This window comes from Enhydra lutris, unplaced genomic scaffold (assembly GCF_002288905.1).
Source record: "Enhydra lutris kenyoni isolate GAN:26980312 unplaced genomic scaffold, ASM228890v2 scaffoldscaffold18, whole genome shotgun sequence".
Lineage (NCBI taxonomy): Eukaryota > Metazoa > Chordata > Mammalia > Carnivora > Mustelidae > Enhydra > Enhydra lutris.
In genome coordinates, this window is record NW_019154102.1 from 28,950,316 (window position 1) to 28,968,767 (window position 18,452).

General features: G+C 38.7%; 1 protein-coding gene across 5 annotated transcripts in view; it reads left to right on the forward strand.

Annotated features, from left to right (window-relative positions):
- LOC111148019 (catenin alpha 2) overlaps nucleotides 1-18,452 on the forward strand; it is a 1,008,661-nt gene that overhangs the window by 217,188 nt on the left and 773,021 nt on the right. For all 5 annotated transcript variants that reach the window (XM_022504362.1, XM_022504359.1, XM_022504361.1 and 2 more), the window contains exons 4-5: nucleotides 4,627-4,746; nucleotides 8,500-8,766. In XM_022504362.1, coding sequence (XP_022360070.1) covers nucleotides 4,627-4,746; nucleotides 8,500-8,766 — 387 coding nt within the window. The remainder of the gene's footprint in view (nucleotides 1-4,626; nucleotides 4,747-8,499; nucleotides 8,767-18,452) is intronic.

Genomic DNA, 18,452 nt, shown 5'->3' on the forward strand with positions numbered 1-18,452 from the left:
TGGTCAAACCAGAGTATGTGGTTAAACAAGTAAAGTCATAAGATGCAGAATCTTACATCCATTTATGTATTTACTTAGCCAACTACTATTTCCAAGATATTTAAAAAATATATATATATATATTTTTTTTTAAAGTAGGCTCCATGACCAGTGTGGAGCCTAATGTGGGATTTGAACTCAGTACCCTGAGATCAAGACCTGACCTGAGATCAAGGATCAGAGGACGCTTAACTGACTGAGCCAGGTGGCCCCAAGATAATATTTTTAATTTAGCCATAAAACCAGATCCTAACAAAAGAGTTATATATGACTTATTAAATAGTTTCATCAATGTCACTTAAAATCCAATCAATTCACTATCCATAGTAGGACCCTGGAATGCAGTCAATCTGTCCCAGTGGAACTTAGGATCGTTACGCCAATGATTTACAAGCCTGGTATGGACAGTAAATGTCAGTCGGAGAATCAGATCGCACAGTCCAGGAGGAGAGGGATCAGACTCTCAGTTCAGTACTCCCCCCATCCCCATATGCCTGCTTAACTAGTATTGAATGACTGAATGACTTCAGACTACTTTTTGCGTATGGAAGTAAATAAGTGAAATTCCAATCAGGAAAATTGGAGACTGATTTAAAGAGTTGATCTCAAATGATTTGATACAGCTGTAGACTGGCAGGCAGGCCTGCTTTAAGGATGGGGGTAGAGGCTATTTTGAACAAGCTCTGGAAGACCAAGATTTTAAGAGTTTTAAGTGACAAGCTCTGAAAATAATATCTAAATCCACTAATGAGGGAAGAAATTTTAATATCTTTTCTAGGTGTTTGAGTCTTTTCAGCTGCACAAGCTACCAATAATAAGGACAGGAATATGTGGTTGAGCAAAGGGTTCTCCCTTTGGTGTTCCTAAGCCCAGCCTGCTGTGGGAGGAGATCAGCTGGCTGCCATGTCCGGGACTGCCACACGTTTATAATGAGGGAAACTACGGTAGCTGCCTCTAAGGACTCCTGCTATGAGATCACTGAAAACAACTTCCCAATCCAGAACATGGAGTCTCCCCAGCTCCTACTTAAAACTCTTCCCCAGGAGCACCTCTTTCCTCAGAGCCCTTGCCAGCAGCTGCTGTGTCTTCTTCACTGTGTTACTTCCCTCTTCCCAAGGGCCCAGTCTGCAGACGTTCCTTTCTTCAAACTTAGTGGGGGAAATATTTTTCCCTTAGCTGGATGCTATGCGGCAGGTCAGTACCCCTGTTTAAGGAGCTCCTCATTTTTGCCAGCTACTCTGTTTGCTATTTTGCTATTTCTTTTTCTTTTCTTTCCTTCATATACAGTATGCCTGATTTATTTGGGAAAAGAGAGGAAGTCTTTGGCTTCCATTTCTGTGACATACTTTGATCTAGTCAAGTTCCCGGGTTCTTTGTGTGTTGAGACTGGCTTTTTATATATTTAGAACTTAGTGCATTTAAAATTCATGAGCGTGAGAGGTTTTGTTTTCAACTTTTTGTACTTATTGTTTAAATGATCTCTTAGTAACATGTTGGGTCTGTTTTTAAAAGTTCCATCTGAGAGTCTGTATCCTAATTAGAGCATTTAGCCCATTTATATTTATTTGATAATTGGACTTAAGTTGGCTATCTTCATATTTTCCATGGATATACCTTCTTATCTTCCACCGTTCTTAAAACAACCTTGTGTAATATGTTGACATTATTACTTTCATTTTATTAATGAAGACGCTGAGGGTCCAAAAGGTTAAGGGGCTTACCTGGATCACAAGGCAGACAAATGACCTAGCTGGGGTTTAAATACAGGGCAGCGTGACCTGCAGCTCCTCACACATACTGACTTATTTCTGACCCTGTGGGGACCAGGGAGGTGGAGAAAGTTTTTGGAAATGCTGTCCCAGGCTCTTCTGTAGAAGAACTGCTTTTAACGTGTTTGTTTGGCTTATAGGGAGTCCCCTTCCTTTAACCCCGACACCCAGAAAGAAAATATTCTTGGCTCTGTTCAAAAATAAAAACTTGATTTTTTAATTCATTTTGACTTCTCGAAAGTGCCTGGTCACTCCCTTTCTCTTTTTTTTTTTTTTTTTTTTGCTCTCTTCATGTCCCTTCAGCAATCTCCCCTTTTGTCTCCCCCCACACACATACCCCTTCAACTTTAGTTCCATTTCTTCCATTTTTGGGGGGACCTTGGACTGATGCTGAACCATGTTTCTTTGTGAGACTTTTCCACTAGGTGACCTCTCCAATCCTTCTAGATTAAAACTCCCAGGTAGGATAAGTCTACCTTGACACAGACAGACCCCATTATTGGTGTTTCTTTTGGGAAAAACTTGGCTGAATTAGAAACAAATTCAAACCAGTGACTGGATTCTTCAAAGACCACCAAAATGTTAGGTGTAACACAACAAAATAACTCTTCCAAATTGGTCTGATTAATAATTGGTAAGAAGACTTTCTTATACATATTAGAAAACAAATCCAAGATTTAGCTCCTTCTGAGATAATTATTTTGCTCTTCCCCGGAACCAGTTTTTATGTCCTCAGGAAAGATTTACAGCTCAAATAAGCAGCAGGAACAAATTAGCTACCAAGAGCTGTCCTCTCCGTGATGCTGTTGATAGCCATGTTAAGATAATTATAAATCTATTAGAAAGTGAGACATCACTGATTTGTTGTTTTAAAGGTTTGAGGTATGAGATTCTAATTAAACTATGAAAATGCTTTATATGGCCCATTCCATACCATAAAATGTAACTTGATTTGAGTCTCAAAAAAAAAAAAAAAATCCTTAAAGCAGTCCTTTTTTCAGTGATACTTGTTGCTTTCCTTTGAGCATTATTAGAGCCTGTCTAAGAATCGGAAAAGAAAGGACCAACACTGAGAAGTTTAATTATTTTATATTTTCACAATTAAGAAAAAAAGATGGAGAATTTCCATACAAGATGTGAATGGAAACTTAATTTTATGTGAAGTCTAGATTATCACCATTGTAAATTTCCATTGCTTGCTACAACTCTTTCCTTAATAATGGGTTAGCTTGTTTAGTAAATTGAATGACATTATCATATCTATGGAGTAAAAGGTTTGATGACACCTATTATCACTGGTTTATATACACTATTCTCTCCCTCCACTCAGTGAAATTTGATAAGGATGTTGTATTAGCTACCTTTGTGATTGTGTCAAGCTCAAACAAAGGTATATCTCCATAGCTCAGAACTATGTTCATCTCTGGCTTTTTCTAGCCATTTTAGTGGTCCTTCATATTTCTGTGTTGTCAAAATGAACTCCCGGTATCTTGTCTTTTGATTTGCTCCAGACTACAAAAGCTAATGAGAATTCTGCAGTAGACCCTGCATTTTCTGCATTTCACATTTCTGAGCTGCTGTTCTTTTTCCATTTCTTCTATCAATAGCCTGCATTAGTGAAGGCCTCTTTACTAGGCTCCCTTCTTATATAGAAGAACTTTTGATTTTCCAAACACGTATCTGTCTTGTGCCTTGCTTGCTCAGAATTTTATTTTTGGTTATTTACTCTGATAAAATTTTTCCTATAATAATGCAGTGTAACTGACAATGATGTAGTTGGTTACTTATTAATATTTTAATTTTCATTTTAATTGAGACCACAGGCATTATGGTATGACCAGTTGTGGAAATCTTCACCCCATACTAAAGTTAAAATCATTCTGGAGAGGAGATTTTAGTATCTCCCAAATCCTCAGATCGTTTATAAAAGATTGCTTAGTGAAATTCATAATTCAAGTCCAGGACCTCCCTGGGAAAGTTCCGGGACACGGTTGGCAGGAATTTGGAAGCAGGACGCATCATTAGGAAAGTGTGCGAGCTGTCCCTCTGCCCACCCCCGTTCTACCCCAGCTTCACCTGCAACAAAACTTCAAATGCACTTGCTTCTCCAGACTCAGCAGCTCCTCTTTCTATGGATGGCAGGGTGTAAACTCAGCTTACAGTCACAGCCCCCTTAGTTCCGGCTTCAGAAGTGTTGATGAGAACTGTCGGTGCAGATTCAAGTGTGCTCAAGCTTGCAGGAGTTCCTTCAGTTTTTGTTAACGCACTTCCTCCTTTGAAGGTTTCTAGAGTTTGTTTTCAAATTGCCTATTTTCTTCTTAGGTCTGCTTTTCTGTAAGTTTCTGCTTAAAGTTAGAAGTCTATATTCCTTTGCGCACGTGTGCTCGCGCACTGGCACACACGCACGCACGCGTTGGGTGAGGGGCAAAGGCAGAGGGAAAAGCAGGCTTCTTGCTCAACAGGGAGCCTGATTCAGGACTCCATCGGATGACCCTGGGATCATGACCTGAGCCCAAGGCAGGCGCTTCGCCAACTGAGCCATCCAGGCATCCCTGAAGTCTGTAATCCTTATCAGAATCATAACCCAGTAAAATACAGTCAGTATAGTTCTAATGCTCCAAGCCTTCTGCAATTACCTCTCAGATACAAATTATTTGGTGTATTGTGAACAAATATTCTTATTTTAAATGCTTATTAAGGGTACTTTTCTTCTATTTTACTTCAGTGTTAATTGTTGATTTAAAAAAAAATGACCATTTCTAACGTGTTTAATATATCCCTTCTTTCCATTTATAAATATTGTTTCTTATTACCTCAGGTGGAAGAGGCCCTGGAAGCTGTCAAGAATGCTACAAATGAGCAAGATCTCGCAAACCGCTTTAAAGAGTTTGGGAAAGAAATGGTGAAACTTAACTACGTAGCAGCAAGAAGACAACAGGTGGGAGAAGTTTTTTTGGAAATGATAGGGGAGACAATGAGTGTCTAAGTAACCTCCTAGCTTGATAGGCTTGACCAACAGATCAGCCTCATCTGGTGGTGATCAAGTTCCAAATGCCCCCAGAACCTGTGATCCACAGGGGCTGCCTCCTACAATGGGCCAGTTTTCATACCACTGTGGGCCCTGGGGGACTCTCTCACCCTTGCCTACCTAGAGTAGGTCACAGGCCTTCTGCTTGACTGGTGGTAACCATTCTAAGCTTTTTTCTAGTATAGAAAAAGCTCCCCAGTTGAAATATCAAACTTTGGTGTGGTGTTATGGATGCCGTCTGGACACCACTCCTTTACTTGCCCTCACTTTGTATTTCCTAGCCCTAAAGACACCACCATGCATATGCAGAGCCAGAATGTGCAGCATGTTGAAACCTTTCTGAAAGACAGGAAGACAATGTAAAGAAAATCAAGGAAAGGCAAAGAGAAAGAGAAAGGGGCGGGGTATGGGATAACACAGGTGAGTGACTTTGATAGAGGTCGCTCACAGGAGATATTGTGTCTCCCTTTGTCTTGAGATAGCACCCTTAATTTTAGCCAGGTCTACTCATTGAGTACCATTAGACTTTTTTTTTTTTAAGATTTTTTTTTTTTTATTCATTTATTTGACAGACAGAGATCGCAAGTAGGCAGAGAGGCAGGCAGAGAGAGAGAGAAGGGGAAGCAGGTTCCCCGCTGCCCAGAGAGCCCGATGTGGGGCTCGATCCCAGGACCCTGGGATCATGACCTGAGCTGAAGGCAGAGGCTTTAACCCACTGAGCCACCCAGGCGCCCCTACCATTAGACTTTTGTTCTCAAGATGTGTGTTTTTATTTTCCCCCCCTAGAAAAACCTCTCCAAATGTGGAGGGGTCGATTAAAATCCTTTCCACCCAACCTCTTGACTGCTCCTAGAATTCAATATTTGGGGCAATCCCTAGTGCCTTAAGATTATGACCGACAAGAAAGTTCCACTCAACAGACGAGTGTTGAGTGTTCATCTGTGCCATGCTGAAGGAATGCTGATATTATAAACTTGGTCAAGATCTAGTTCCTGTCCCTGAAGTGCTTACAGTATTCCTTGTGTGAGAGGCATACACATATGTGATGTTAATTACATGATATTTAAGTATTTTGTAATTAGTAAAATTCAAGTGGACCTTGTGTAAGAGTCCGAAGTATAAGATGGGTAGGAGTGAAGTTACTCTGAAGCACAAATGTGACACCAAAAAGCTACCTAGCTTATTTAAACCACTGAAGGAAAAAAAAAAAAAAAAAAAAAAACATTGAATCTTGACCTTAGTGAACCAAAGGGGCAGTTGGCAAGAAAGATAGGGGCCAGGACATCCAGAGTCTTAGAAAATTTTTGGTTTTTATTGTAAGTGGGTAGGTAGTAGCTCAGTAGTTCAAAATTTGGTATCAGGGTCTCAAACTTACATTTTAGTATTTTTTGATATGTTGAACACAAGGGAGTAAAGGAGGAGAGACAATCTATTTTTGGGAGGGGCTGATGTCTAGGTGAAAGATGGTCTTAGTGAGTTGGTAGTGGTAGGAATGGAGATTACAAAGAATCAAAGTTAATTTTTAAAATAGAGCTCTGAGGACCTGATGTTAAATTGGATATATCAGATAGGGAGTGACCACAATCAGTTGAGTTCTAAGGTTCTGGTTTGAGCAAATGGGTAGATGGTGGTGAATTTATAGAGATGGAGAAGACTGGGTCAGTTGGGTATAGAAATTAAAATTTCATATTCAGACATATTGATTTTTGAGATGTTTGTGAGCTCTCCATGTAAAAATGTCAGATAGAAGAGACATGTGGGTTGGAGATGAAAAACTAGTCATCAGCGTATACATAGCTGGGTATTAAAATCTATGGAAGGGTATGAGCTATTTATGAGAATGCCCATACATATAATTTATTTCATTAATACCTTGATTTTAATTAATTGCTAGACTCTTCCAAGAAAATTTAGAAAAAATAGTAGAATTGGAAGAAGAAAAAATGCATATAACACCCAACCACCCAAGAAAAAAAAATGGCGCAATTTTAGTATATTGCCTTTCAGTTATTTATCTTCATATTTTAACATATTTATAATCCTACTTTGCATACAGGTATGTATATTGTGTTGTGCTTTTTCATTTATAAACATTATCCATATTGTTTGATGAAGGTGAATTATAATATCCACATAGTCTATCAAGAACTTCAGTCATTTACTTAACCAATTCATAATTCAACATTTAGATTGCAGCTTTGGTTTTGTTTTTGTTTTTGTTTTAGGTTATTAAAGAATGTTTCCTCAAATATTTTTATGTGGAGAACCCCCCCCCCCTCTATTTCTCACTTCCACATTTAGATTTTTCTTTTATTGGTATAAAGTAACATCTAGCTTCTGGACCACTCTTCTGGAGATTAAAAAGGCCCTTTATAACTACTCAGGAGAAACCTTCTACTTTCAATGCCTAGCTTATTGCCCAGCCTAGAGAATACACTCAGGTGTTGGTTACCTATTTGTGTTCATGTTGAGGGCTAAAAATAAATAACCCCATATTAGAAATCATGTTGGCTGGCATAAACTTGTCAGTACATAAGCAAAAGAGGATAGATGGTTCACTTAATTATTACTGTCCGTTTATCTGACAATCCTAGATGAAATATAATGTGCTTGTCTCAGAATTATTTTGACCAATAAAAGAGAAGATGTCATTATTGCCAAGTCATTTATATATGATGTACCAAATGAACAAATAGACATTGAACCCTAGTGGTTCAAGTAACTTTAATGATGTTTTGAAGATTTGGGGGTGGGGGAAAATCTCTCTGAGATCCTCAGCTGGCAATCCTACATGGTCTCAGAGAGCAGCACTGCCTTTAACATTTCCGTAAATGATGTGAACGTTTTCTTAACAATACTCTTTAAAGCTGAAGATCAAGAAACTCCCCAGTGGTGGTATTTTGACAGCCAAAACTATGAAGGCAAATCATCTTTGATCTATTCTTAGTCACTAAACTCAATGATTGAGCTGCCATTAAAGGTAGCTTAAAAAAAAAAAAAAAGAAAGAAAACCCTATTCCAGAAATGATAATTCAGTGACAGTGATAGACTAAGCAAAAATCAGAAAAGTCTGATTGCCCATGTCTGTAATTGTAATTGAATATGGAGGCAAGCGTTATCAGAAGACTGAAGTTTGAGTTTTCCATCTGCTGCTTGCAAACTCTGATCCATGCAAGCTACTGACTGTCCATAGCTTGGTTTTTACATTTTTCCCAGCAATATTTTGAGTGCCTCTTAGGGGCCAAACACTGCTAAGGAGTAAAGAGCCACTAAATAAGATAGACAAGGCTTTCTGCTCTCACTAGACACAATACATGAGGGAAACTTCTTGAAGTAAATACAGTAAAGTTTAATAACTGTTGATAGGAGGGGATGGGGCTTGTGGGAGCAGATAGAAGGGGGCATAGCTTAGCAGGATGGAGTACGTTCCAGGAGGATCGGCCATGTCTGGTGAAAGGGTAGGTGGAAGAGGAGTGCTCAGGCATTTCATACAGAAAGAACATTATATGCAAAGTCCCGGTGGCTAGAGCAAGGACAAGGGAGAAAATGGATTTTAAAATTCAGTAGGGTTTATGAAATTGAGTCTGGGACTCTGAGTTCTAGAACAAATACTTCTGTGGCAACCTTCATGAATGTGCCACGTTTTCTGTTTTGTGTACACAGGAGCTGAAGGACCCTCACTGTCGGGATGAGATGGCTGCCGCCCGAGGGGCTCTGAAGAAGAACGCTACAATGTTGTACACAGCCTCCCAAGCGTTTCTCCGCCACCCGGATGTTGCTGCCACAAGAGCCAACCGAGATTATGTGTTTAAACAAGTCCAGGAGGCCATTGCTGGCATCTCCAATGCTGCTCAAGCTACCTCGCCCACCGATGAAGCCAAAGGCCACACAGGCATTGGTGAGCTGGCTGCAGCTCTCAATGAGTTCGATGTGAGTATCTCAGCGATGGACACAGAGGGGTACACCCCTGGATTGAAAGAAATGATTTGGGGTTGAAGGGCCACAATAGGATACCTGGATTTACCCCTTTTGGAGGCTTGTGCTAGTAAGGTAAACTATATAATGTGTTCGTTATTAGGAATGCAGCATAGTGGCAGAGCCTAGTTTCCTTAAATTTAAAGGATCTAACAACAGTGTTTGAGAGGAGCTGATCTCATGCAAGCAGAAACCCTGTAAGCTGTTAGTTTCCTATTCCACTGGCTATTTTAGGGATAGTTCATCATTTGGAAGGTTCTTTATTTTTAAAGGGGCAAATGTCATAGGCAGTATAGGTATTTATTGCCTCTGTGTTGCCCCTGGGTGAAGAACTGCCCTCCGTGTCTTCATTTTAAATCAGTGACAAACTCTGTTGCCCCCCGATCCCGCATGGGATCCCTGACTTCCTTGAATCAGCTCCTCTGGGTAGCACCTGTGTTGGACCCATGAATGACCCACATCCTGCACCTGCTACTTCTGAGGGGTGTGTCCCGGTGAGGGAAGTAATGAGAGGGATGCTTGTAATCAAAGACCGCAGGATGACAGCCCTCGCTTTCCTTGGGTCAGAATATGGGCCCACCTAGGGGAAGCTGGAATTCATCTGAGTTCCTCCTGTGTTCAGTGTGAGAGCCTACATGTGTTGGAAGGCTACCAAGATTTAAAATAAGCTATATCTGTTTTCAAGGGTTCTCTTTTCCTGTAGGGAGATGGGAGAAGTAGAATGTATTAAGTACCTTTTAAGTGATAAAACACAGTATTATAGGAATTCATAAAAGAAAAATAGGTTACTTAACAGCTGTGGAGAAAGATGATCAACTTGCTTTTGGATCTGTTGACGTGAATTTTTGGCGAGGGATGACTGGCTGGGAACGAGGATCAGGAATAAAGCAGTGATTGCTGAAGACATAAAGCTGTGAGATACAATGGAGGGAAAATTAAAACACTTCAGATAGCCGTTCGCAGTTTTCACAGGGGTCTCTCCTCTTTTATTTTTTGTTAGCCAAAATATCCATCGCTTAGACTGCATACTGTTTCCTAGGGTTTTTTGGTGAGAATCCAATGTCATTTAAAGCATTTACTGCAGAAATTGGGGTTTAATACATAATTCACAAACTTTCAGGAGACAGCTGAAAATCTGTTGGCACGAATAGAGTTCAGTAAGGTTACCAGTTTTAAAATACACATAACAAATCAATAGATTTCCCAGGTGCAAAACATAGAATAATGGAAAAACAGATCCTGTTGACAAAAATGAACAATTTGGTGGCTTTATTTTATTTCTTAATTTATTTCCTTATAAATGTTAGAAACAATCCTGATACAGTTGTGGAGAACCAAAAAAAGCACTGAGTGGTACTTTTTGTAATTTTGATTTTTGGTTTGTTTTGTGCTTAGGTTATACAATAGAGTTGTACTTCTTGGTAAATGATGTCATGATCCTGGGTAGGAAAACTATTGACTCTTAATTTTTATAATGTTCAGACAATTCTGATAAAAATTTGGCATTCTTTTACAACTCGATGGAGTAATTATACAAGTTTCTTTCTGGAATAAGAATGAAGAAGCCCAAGTTTTAAGGAAATTAAAATGCACAGGTGAAGTACTCAGATATTAAAACATTATAATGCTACATTAATTTTAAAAGTGTACATTAGACCAAAAAATGGCTTGTCACTTAAACAGAATAGAAAATTGCAAAATAATCTCAAATACAGAATTAATTTATGAAATGGTACTTTTTTAAAAAAATGTGTTAATAGGTGGATTATTTAGTCAGATTTTGACCCAACTGCATTTTTATAATCCTATTTTATAATCAAAAAGTAAATAAAACCTGTGGAGCTAGATAGAGTAGAAGCATAATATACAGAGAACACCCTTGAAAGATAGACCCTTCCGCTGCTGCCACCTTCTGCTCAAGTGTGATAGCTTCCTGATCTCTTTGACTCCAAACTTTTCATTGAAAGGAGCTTCTGACCAAAATGAATTTAACAACTGAGGCATCATTGTAGTAATACAAAAGGCTTTGGACTCATAAAACTTAAGGCCATGTGGGGAAAATCTGTTAACAGAGTATGTTGACATATAATAAACTTTCAACAGTGATATTTTCATTTTTAACTGTAGTGATATGCTGGACAAACATGGCTCTGGGAAGTTAATACATGAATATATTTTTTTTAATAGAACATGGCATATTAACTCATCACTATATTAATTTATAGTTTATATTTATTACATTAAGTATGTTAGCTAATTATATATTAGCTAAATATATGAACCAAGTAATATTTCATTATTAAATGTGTATGGGTTCTCATGCTATATAAATTGCATAAAACATTATCTAATGTATAAAATTTTATTTCTCAGAGGTTGATAAAAATCAACTTGTGGAGCCATGTAAATTGGTAATTTATAGATAGTAATTCCATTTGGTGTGGTTCCCTAAAAATTAAGTTAATGAAATTTCAGTACTTTATCAAACATAGTAAATATTACTCATAAATATCACTGAGTATGACAAGGTACAAGGTAAGTAACCAATTGTAGATTTTCTATCACCTGACACCGACAAACCTACTTAGTCCTTAATGATACTTGAAATTCTCTCACTAAAAAAATAATGTCTCCTTCTCTTTGTAACAGAATTATACATTTCTGTTCTATGGTTGCATAATGAATACTTTGGTATTTTTTTATTCTCCAGGCATATTGACTTGAAATTGCTTTAGAATTCAGACATCTGTCTTGAATCCTCAGTGCTATTCTCAGATATTAAACAAATCGATACCACACTGGGTGGGAAAACTCATTCAAACTTTCTGTGACTTATTTTTCTGGCAATATCCCTTCCTCATGCTTAGTTTAATGGTTTGCCAATGTGATGGAGATTTTAACAAGTAAAGTGTGTTTTGAGATCCTGAAGTTAAAGGAACTGTAGAAATACACAATTTCATCATCAGGATGACAAGCATGCTCTAATGTTGAATTGGAAACCCATTTCATATTCGTCATCAGTGTGCCAAACTGAGTTTAATGGGAGGTTGGATGCAGAAGTGACTTAAAGTGTGATAGTTGACTAAGAACAAGGTAAAAATTAGCATTTTTACATTATCTAAAATTACAGGACTGATTTTCTGTCTGGGTACTTAGAATTATGGCTCAGTGCATGGTGACCTATTTTCTGGAACTCTTCTTCCACCTACATGAAGAGATGATGTAGTGATTTCTGAAGCAAGAGAATGAATAAAAAAAAAAACAGTATTTTTAACAACTTAAAACTGTCAAGAGTCTCTAATGATAAAACAGCAAAAAGAAAATGATTGCTAATCAATGGAAAAATCAACCTCCATTTAAAATGTGGCAGTTTGAAGTGGTTAATTTTATCTGGTGAAACTACTAAGGAATACTAAAAAGAATTTGTAAAAAATATAATGACTACTCAGAAGTAAATCCTATTATAATGCCAGTTTTGACTGCCAGAAAATTTAAGAGTAGGAGAGGAAAATTAAAAATTATTCCTACAGAATTTCTGTTTAAAGAAAACATACACTGTATCTTGTTTTTTGAATCTGCTTTTGTAGAAGAAGATGCTTTAGAAAAATAGACATTAACACCATTCATGACCCAGTCTTTATAATTGATAACCCTTTCTCTTTTAAATTTTTTATTTTCTCTTTGTTGTTTTGGGGTTTTTTTCTTTTTTAAGATTTTATTTATTTGTTAGGGGGGCAGAGCCCAAGCAGGGGGAGAAGGAGAAGCAGGCTCCCACTGAAAAAGAGCCTGATGGGGGCGCCTGGGTGGCTCAGTGGGTTGAGCCTCTGCCTTCGGCTCAGGTCATGATCTCAGGGTCCTGGGATTGAGCCCCGCATCGGGCTCTCTGCGCGGCGGGGAGCCTGCTTCTCCCTTTCTCTCTCTGCCTGCCTGTCTGTCTACTTGTGACCTCTCGCTGTCAAATAAATAAATAAAATCTTTAAAAAAAAAAAAAAAATAGAGCCTGATGCTCCTATGCGTCCTGGGACTCAGTCCCAGGACCCTGGGATCAAGACCTGAGCCGAAGGCAGATGCTTAACCTCCCTTTTGTTTTCTCTTAAATCAGATCGTAAACAGTATCTCAAACTCCTCTAACTTTAAGTTTTGCCCATTTGCTTGATTAGTAATTCTTTTTTTGTGTACCTTTAATTTTTTCTCCACTTGTTCCATCTTCTCAGCCTGTAGAAAAACGTATTTCTGTTCTACAGCCTGGAAAGAGAATAAAGCATAAGGCTAGCGTATTTACTATTTCTCATATTTTACTGGTTTGAGTTTGAGTTTGAGTTTGAGTTCTTTAAGATTCCAGTCCTTGCTTGTATGTCTTGGCTGCCATTAGCTCTTATCTCTTCGAGCCTCATACTCTAACCTCTGCTCCTGCCCCTCCTCTGTAACATTGCGTCTCAGTTTGTAATAAGGACCCCTAAATATCTGTGTTTTTATTTTCTAGTTCTCAACTGTTTCAACTTTGGAATGGGGGGGATCTTAATAGTATTAAACGTGCCTTTTTTTGATTTGTATTCAAATTTGCAAGATTTAAACACCTGTACTTGAAGACTAGGACAGTCTGGCCTCAGCCACAGTGAGCTGAAATGTCACCATGACCTACCAACTCTACATAAATTGTCCTTCCTATTTCTACCAGATTTTTTTCATACCCTCCTCCCTCTAGTTTGTTTTCTTCCTCTCCCTCATATCCTCCTATCCATATACACATGGATACACATATTCCACATATCCACCCCTGCTTCTTTCTCTTTAAATAGATTTCCTTGATCTAATTATAATTCTCATACTGATCTAGTATTCAGTGGATAGAAGTTTTGGAGGGTGAGCAGAAGGCACAATGGGGCATCTGCATCACAGGCCAATAGGGATAGCAAGACACTGTGTCCATCTGACAAGGTTAGAGGGTCTAGGCTAACTTCAGTAAGGGGAGAATTATCTGCTGGAGAGCATCTCCATGCTACAGTGTTCACAGCCCTAAGGCTTTTCCAAGTGTGTGCTCATTTCAGGTGTACCCAGATGTTCTAGAAGCTCTAGTTGGAAGAACCTGGTTAAGAAACAGGAGTTTAGGTGGTAACTCATCTCCTAGCAAGACTCCAGCCCATTTCTGGGACATGGAGGTTTCTGTGCACCCAAGAGTAAGAACAATTTGGGTGTAGGTTTTAGAATCCAGGATTGGAATTCAAGCCTAGTGGAGAGCTAGAGTGCTTGACAGGCATCTTAGGTATGAAGCCCAAATGCATGACCTCAGATCTAGGCTGCAGGAATCTGAAGAAGTAGAGTTTTTCAACTGACACTTTCCTCCAAATATCATCTGACACCTTTAGATAGGGAGATTAATTCTTAGAAGAGCCTGTTGAAGCTCTGGTCCCTTAAGGAACCACAAACCAGAATTCTGGCTGGTTCAGGGATTCTTAAGTGTTATGATCTCTCCAACAACAGGCAAGAAGGAATGCCTACTTGGAGACCTATATTTCCACAGAGTATCTTGTGAGTTCCTTCCTAGTTCTAAGTCAACCTTTTGCTGTGGAAATCAACGTAGTTATCAGAGAGGCTTATTCCAGATCTCCTCTCCTTTTACATTCTATAAAGTCATTCTGACTGCAGACATCTGGGAGCACCCATATTAGGTTATGAAAAGGGTAAGTTTCCTGTGTATTACTTTAGAATGAGGACAGAAAAGCGAGGAGAAAGCCCTGACAAAATACTGTAAACATACTGATGAGGAAAATGCAAGATGTAGTTTATGTCCTAAAGCAATTAGCAAGCAGGAGGCCAAATGCATAAAAATGAAAGCCAGTAAGCAGAACCATATAGCTTCGGGAAAGCAATTTTGGATTCCTAATTCAGGTACTAAAAAGGTGGAGCAGACAAATTGAGCAACTTTCTGCCTTTCTGAGTTCATGCCAATATTTTTGAAGGCTTAACATCTGTACAGTTGTTTTGTCTGTTCTTTAATACTGTATTAGTATTTTTTTAAAGTAAACTCTATGCCCAACATGGGACTTAAACTCACAACCCCAAGAGCAAGAGTCACAGGCACCCCATTAGTACTCCTTAATAATCTCCACCATGTTTCTAAGAAATGTGTCCTATTTAATGGCCTTTAGAAGTATCCCAGGACTTGGGAAGAGCCCAGGAGTTGGATTGTGGTATATGGTGGCTACTCCAAGCTCTGTAAATTTCTAGAAATATGTGACCTGGGGTTGCCGAGATAGTATCTCTAAGCCTGGGAGTAAGGTTTAGCTGCTGGTTAGCTAAGATCCATTGAGAGCTTACAGTGTGCCAAGTGAGATAAAAGAATGTAGGACTGCGAAGTATAAAGGAGACATGCTGTGTAAACAGCTATAGTTGCTGTGATGCGTAAATGATGTGGTATGCTCCTATATATATATAGTATGCACCTAACCTTCTGAGTGTGTGTCTGTTGGGGCGTGGGTAAGATTAGGGATGGTGAAATCCCGGAAGAGTTCCTGGAGGAGGTGGTGCATGAGTAGGAATTACCATGCTCAAGTGTGAATGAGGGTGTTTCTCAGAACATTATTTCATACAGAGGCAATCTTCAGAAAAATACCCCATTCTGGAACCCAGGGAATGAGGAGAAATCTGGCTAAGCTGACGGCAGATCCTAGAGAGCTTTGTGGGGCTTGTAATGGTCTGGGTTTGACTTAAGAGCATTTAGAAGTTGCTGGTGCTCTAGGCAGGGGCCTGAGTGGTCACATTTGTGTTACAGTTTTCCTCGGGCTTCTGGGTGGAGAGAATGGACTCTGAAGGGGCAAAGCTATCATGCCATGGGAGTGGTTAAGATGAGAGTTTATCAAGGTCATAAGTCCATTGTTGGAGTAGGCCTGGGAAGAGTGGATGGTTCGGAGAGTCCACAGTCCTTGAGGCCTGTACTTTTCTTTTCATGTATCACAAGTGAACGTTTTATACAGTAAGGATTAGTTAATTAAAAACACCAGACATTTTTCTATTTTCAATTATGGAATCTTACGGAGTTTCAGTTGTTTGTGGGATATTTGACTTTTTTTGCATGATCTAACTTCCTTGTGCTGTTCCCCCCCCCAGCCCTTAATTCACATATATTACTGAATAGTATGATTATTAAAAGCCTAGAAATTAGTGTAGATATGTTTTCAATATCTAAATCTAAATTCTACATCTAGAGTTTTCCTAATTTAGTTTATTTATGTGTAATTGAGCTTTCATTAGTATGTGCTTACTAACTCTCACTTCTTAAAAACAAATTCTTAGACACACTTAAAAAAAAAATGGAGATGGGTTTTCCCATCTGATAGGATATAGTATCAATGACTAGAGGTTAGTAAGGTCCAGTGATTCTCAGCTTTTCTCCACATATTGTCCCAAAAGAATGCTTCTATATTTTTCTGCTCCTTTCTACTCTGGCAAATTAAACTAATCGAAATGCCCTTTTAAGCCTTTCTAGCTTGAAACCAGCAGTGGTCTTATAGCATTCTTTATCATACACTGACATCTGGTGGCCAAATAGAACATTAAGAACATTCCAGTGGGTTTCTGTATGTCTGTAAACTAAGGCAAAATGAATCCAAACTATGGGCCCAGCCAGACTCGGGATATTAATATGGACAGAGTATAGACAGCCTTCACAGAATTTTGTCAGCTTAAGGCACTCTTTTTTTTTTTTTTTTAATTAAGGATTTTTACTTATTTGAGAGAGAGCAGGAGAGAGAGAAACAAGACTCCCCGCTGAGCAGGGAGCCAGATTCAGGGCTGGATCCCAGGGCCCTGGGATCATAAACGCTTAACAGACTGAGCCACCATGCATCTCAACAAGCAGCTTTAATTTCTTAAGGTGTTATAAACCTAGGAATGTTTTCAATAGTATCAGTTACCTTTTTATCATTTTTTGAAATAGTTACTTCAAAGGAAATACCCCAAGACCATTTAATTTTCTCTTCTACATTTCAATTAGTAAATACAGAGTTATAAAAAAATCATTGAGCAAAAAACAATAGGATTTGGAATATTTGAAAGTTGCAATTCAAATCCTTATGTGTCTGCCTGTTGTCTTTAATTAAAATTATTTTCAAACTTGCTCTCTCTCACTGTCTCTCTCTCAAATAAATAAAATCTTTAAAAAAAAAAAAAAAAAAGGGACGCCTGGGTCGCTCAGTTGGTTTGACGACTGCCTTCGGCTCAGGTCATGATCCCGGGGTCTCAGGATCGAGTCCCACATCGGGCTCCCAGCTCCATGGGGAGTCTGCTTCTCCCTCTGACCTTCTCCTTGCTCATGTTCTCTCTCACTGTCTCTCTCTCAAATAAATAAATAAAATCTTTAAAAAAAATTATTTTCAAACTTGTTTTCATAAGAGATGTCATAATCTATATTTTTTACTCTGCGAATAATTTTCTTTGAGAAATTGAGTATATTGGCAGATTCTATGCACCTGAGCTCACCTTTATTTCAAATAATTAGTACTAAATGTAACTGATTATTGATGTAATGGATCATCATATTCTAAATTCTAGATCACAGTCTAAACATATAATGGCAAATGTCATTTTATCACTAAATTATTACTCATACTTTAACATTTGGGATCCAAATGAATTCTATCTACTGAACTGTTTAGGGCTGAAAAATATAGATTAAAATACTGATCTCCTGGAGCACCTGAGTGGTACAGTTGGTTGACCATCTGACTCTTGATTTTGGCTCAGGTCATGATCTTAGTGGTCAAGCACAGAGCCTGCTTGAGCTTCTCTCTCACTCTGCCCCTCCCCCTACCCGCTGTTTCTCTCAAACAAATCAAATCTTTAAGAAATTAAGAAAGTAAAATCTTAATCTCCTCAGTCTTCGTTTCTTTAATGATTTCTTACATTAGAAGTCCCTTTCTTAGCCCTTCAGCATTTTCCTTTCCCTTTCACGTGCTCCCCATGTTTCAGTACTAGGATGCATTCAGTCCTCCTTTATAGGATTTGGTTTGATTCCACAGCGAAGTAAACACATGCACTCATGCCCACGGACACTAACAATCCTTGCCCCTCCCCCTAAAAACACTGATTTTGATTTCTTATTACCCAAACTCCTTAATCTACACCCTGAACTTCTCCAGCAGTATTTTCTGGAAACTTAAAGCTATTGAATCCCATTGTTCATTTCTTCCAAATGTTCTCTGTGCTGGTTTTTTTTTTTTTAATTTTATTTTTTATAAACATATAATATATTTTTATCCCCAGGGGTACAGGTCTGTGAATCGCCAGGTTTACACACTTCACAGCACTCATCATAGCACATACCCTCCCCAATGTCCATAATCCCACCCCCCCCAACCCCCCTCCCCCCATTAACCCTCAGTTTGTTTTGTGAGATTAAGAGTCACTTATGGTTTGTCTCCCTCCCAATCCCATCTTGTTTCATTTACTCTTCTCCTACCCCCTTAACCCACCATGTTGCATCTCCTCTCCCTCATATCAGGGAGATCATATGATAGTTGTCTTTCTCCGATTGACTTATTTCGCTAAGCATGATACCCTCTAGTTCCATCCACGTCGTCGCAAATGGCAAGATTTCATTTCTTTTGATGGCTGCATAGTATTCCATTGTGTATATATACCAC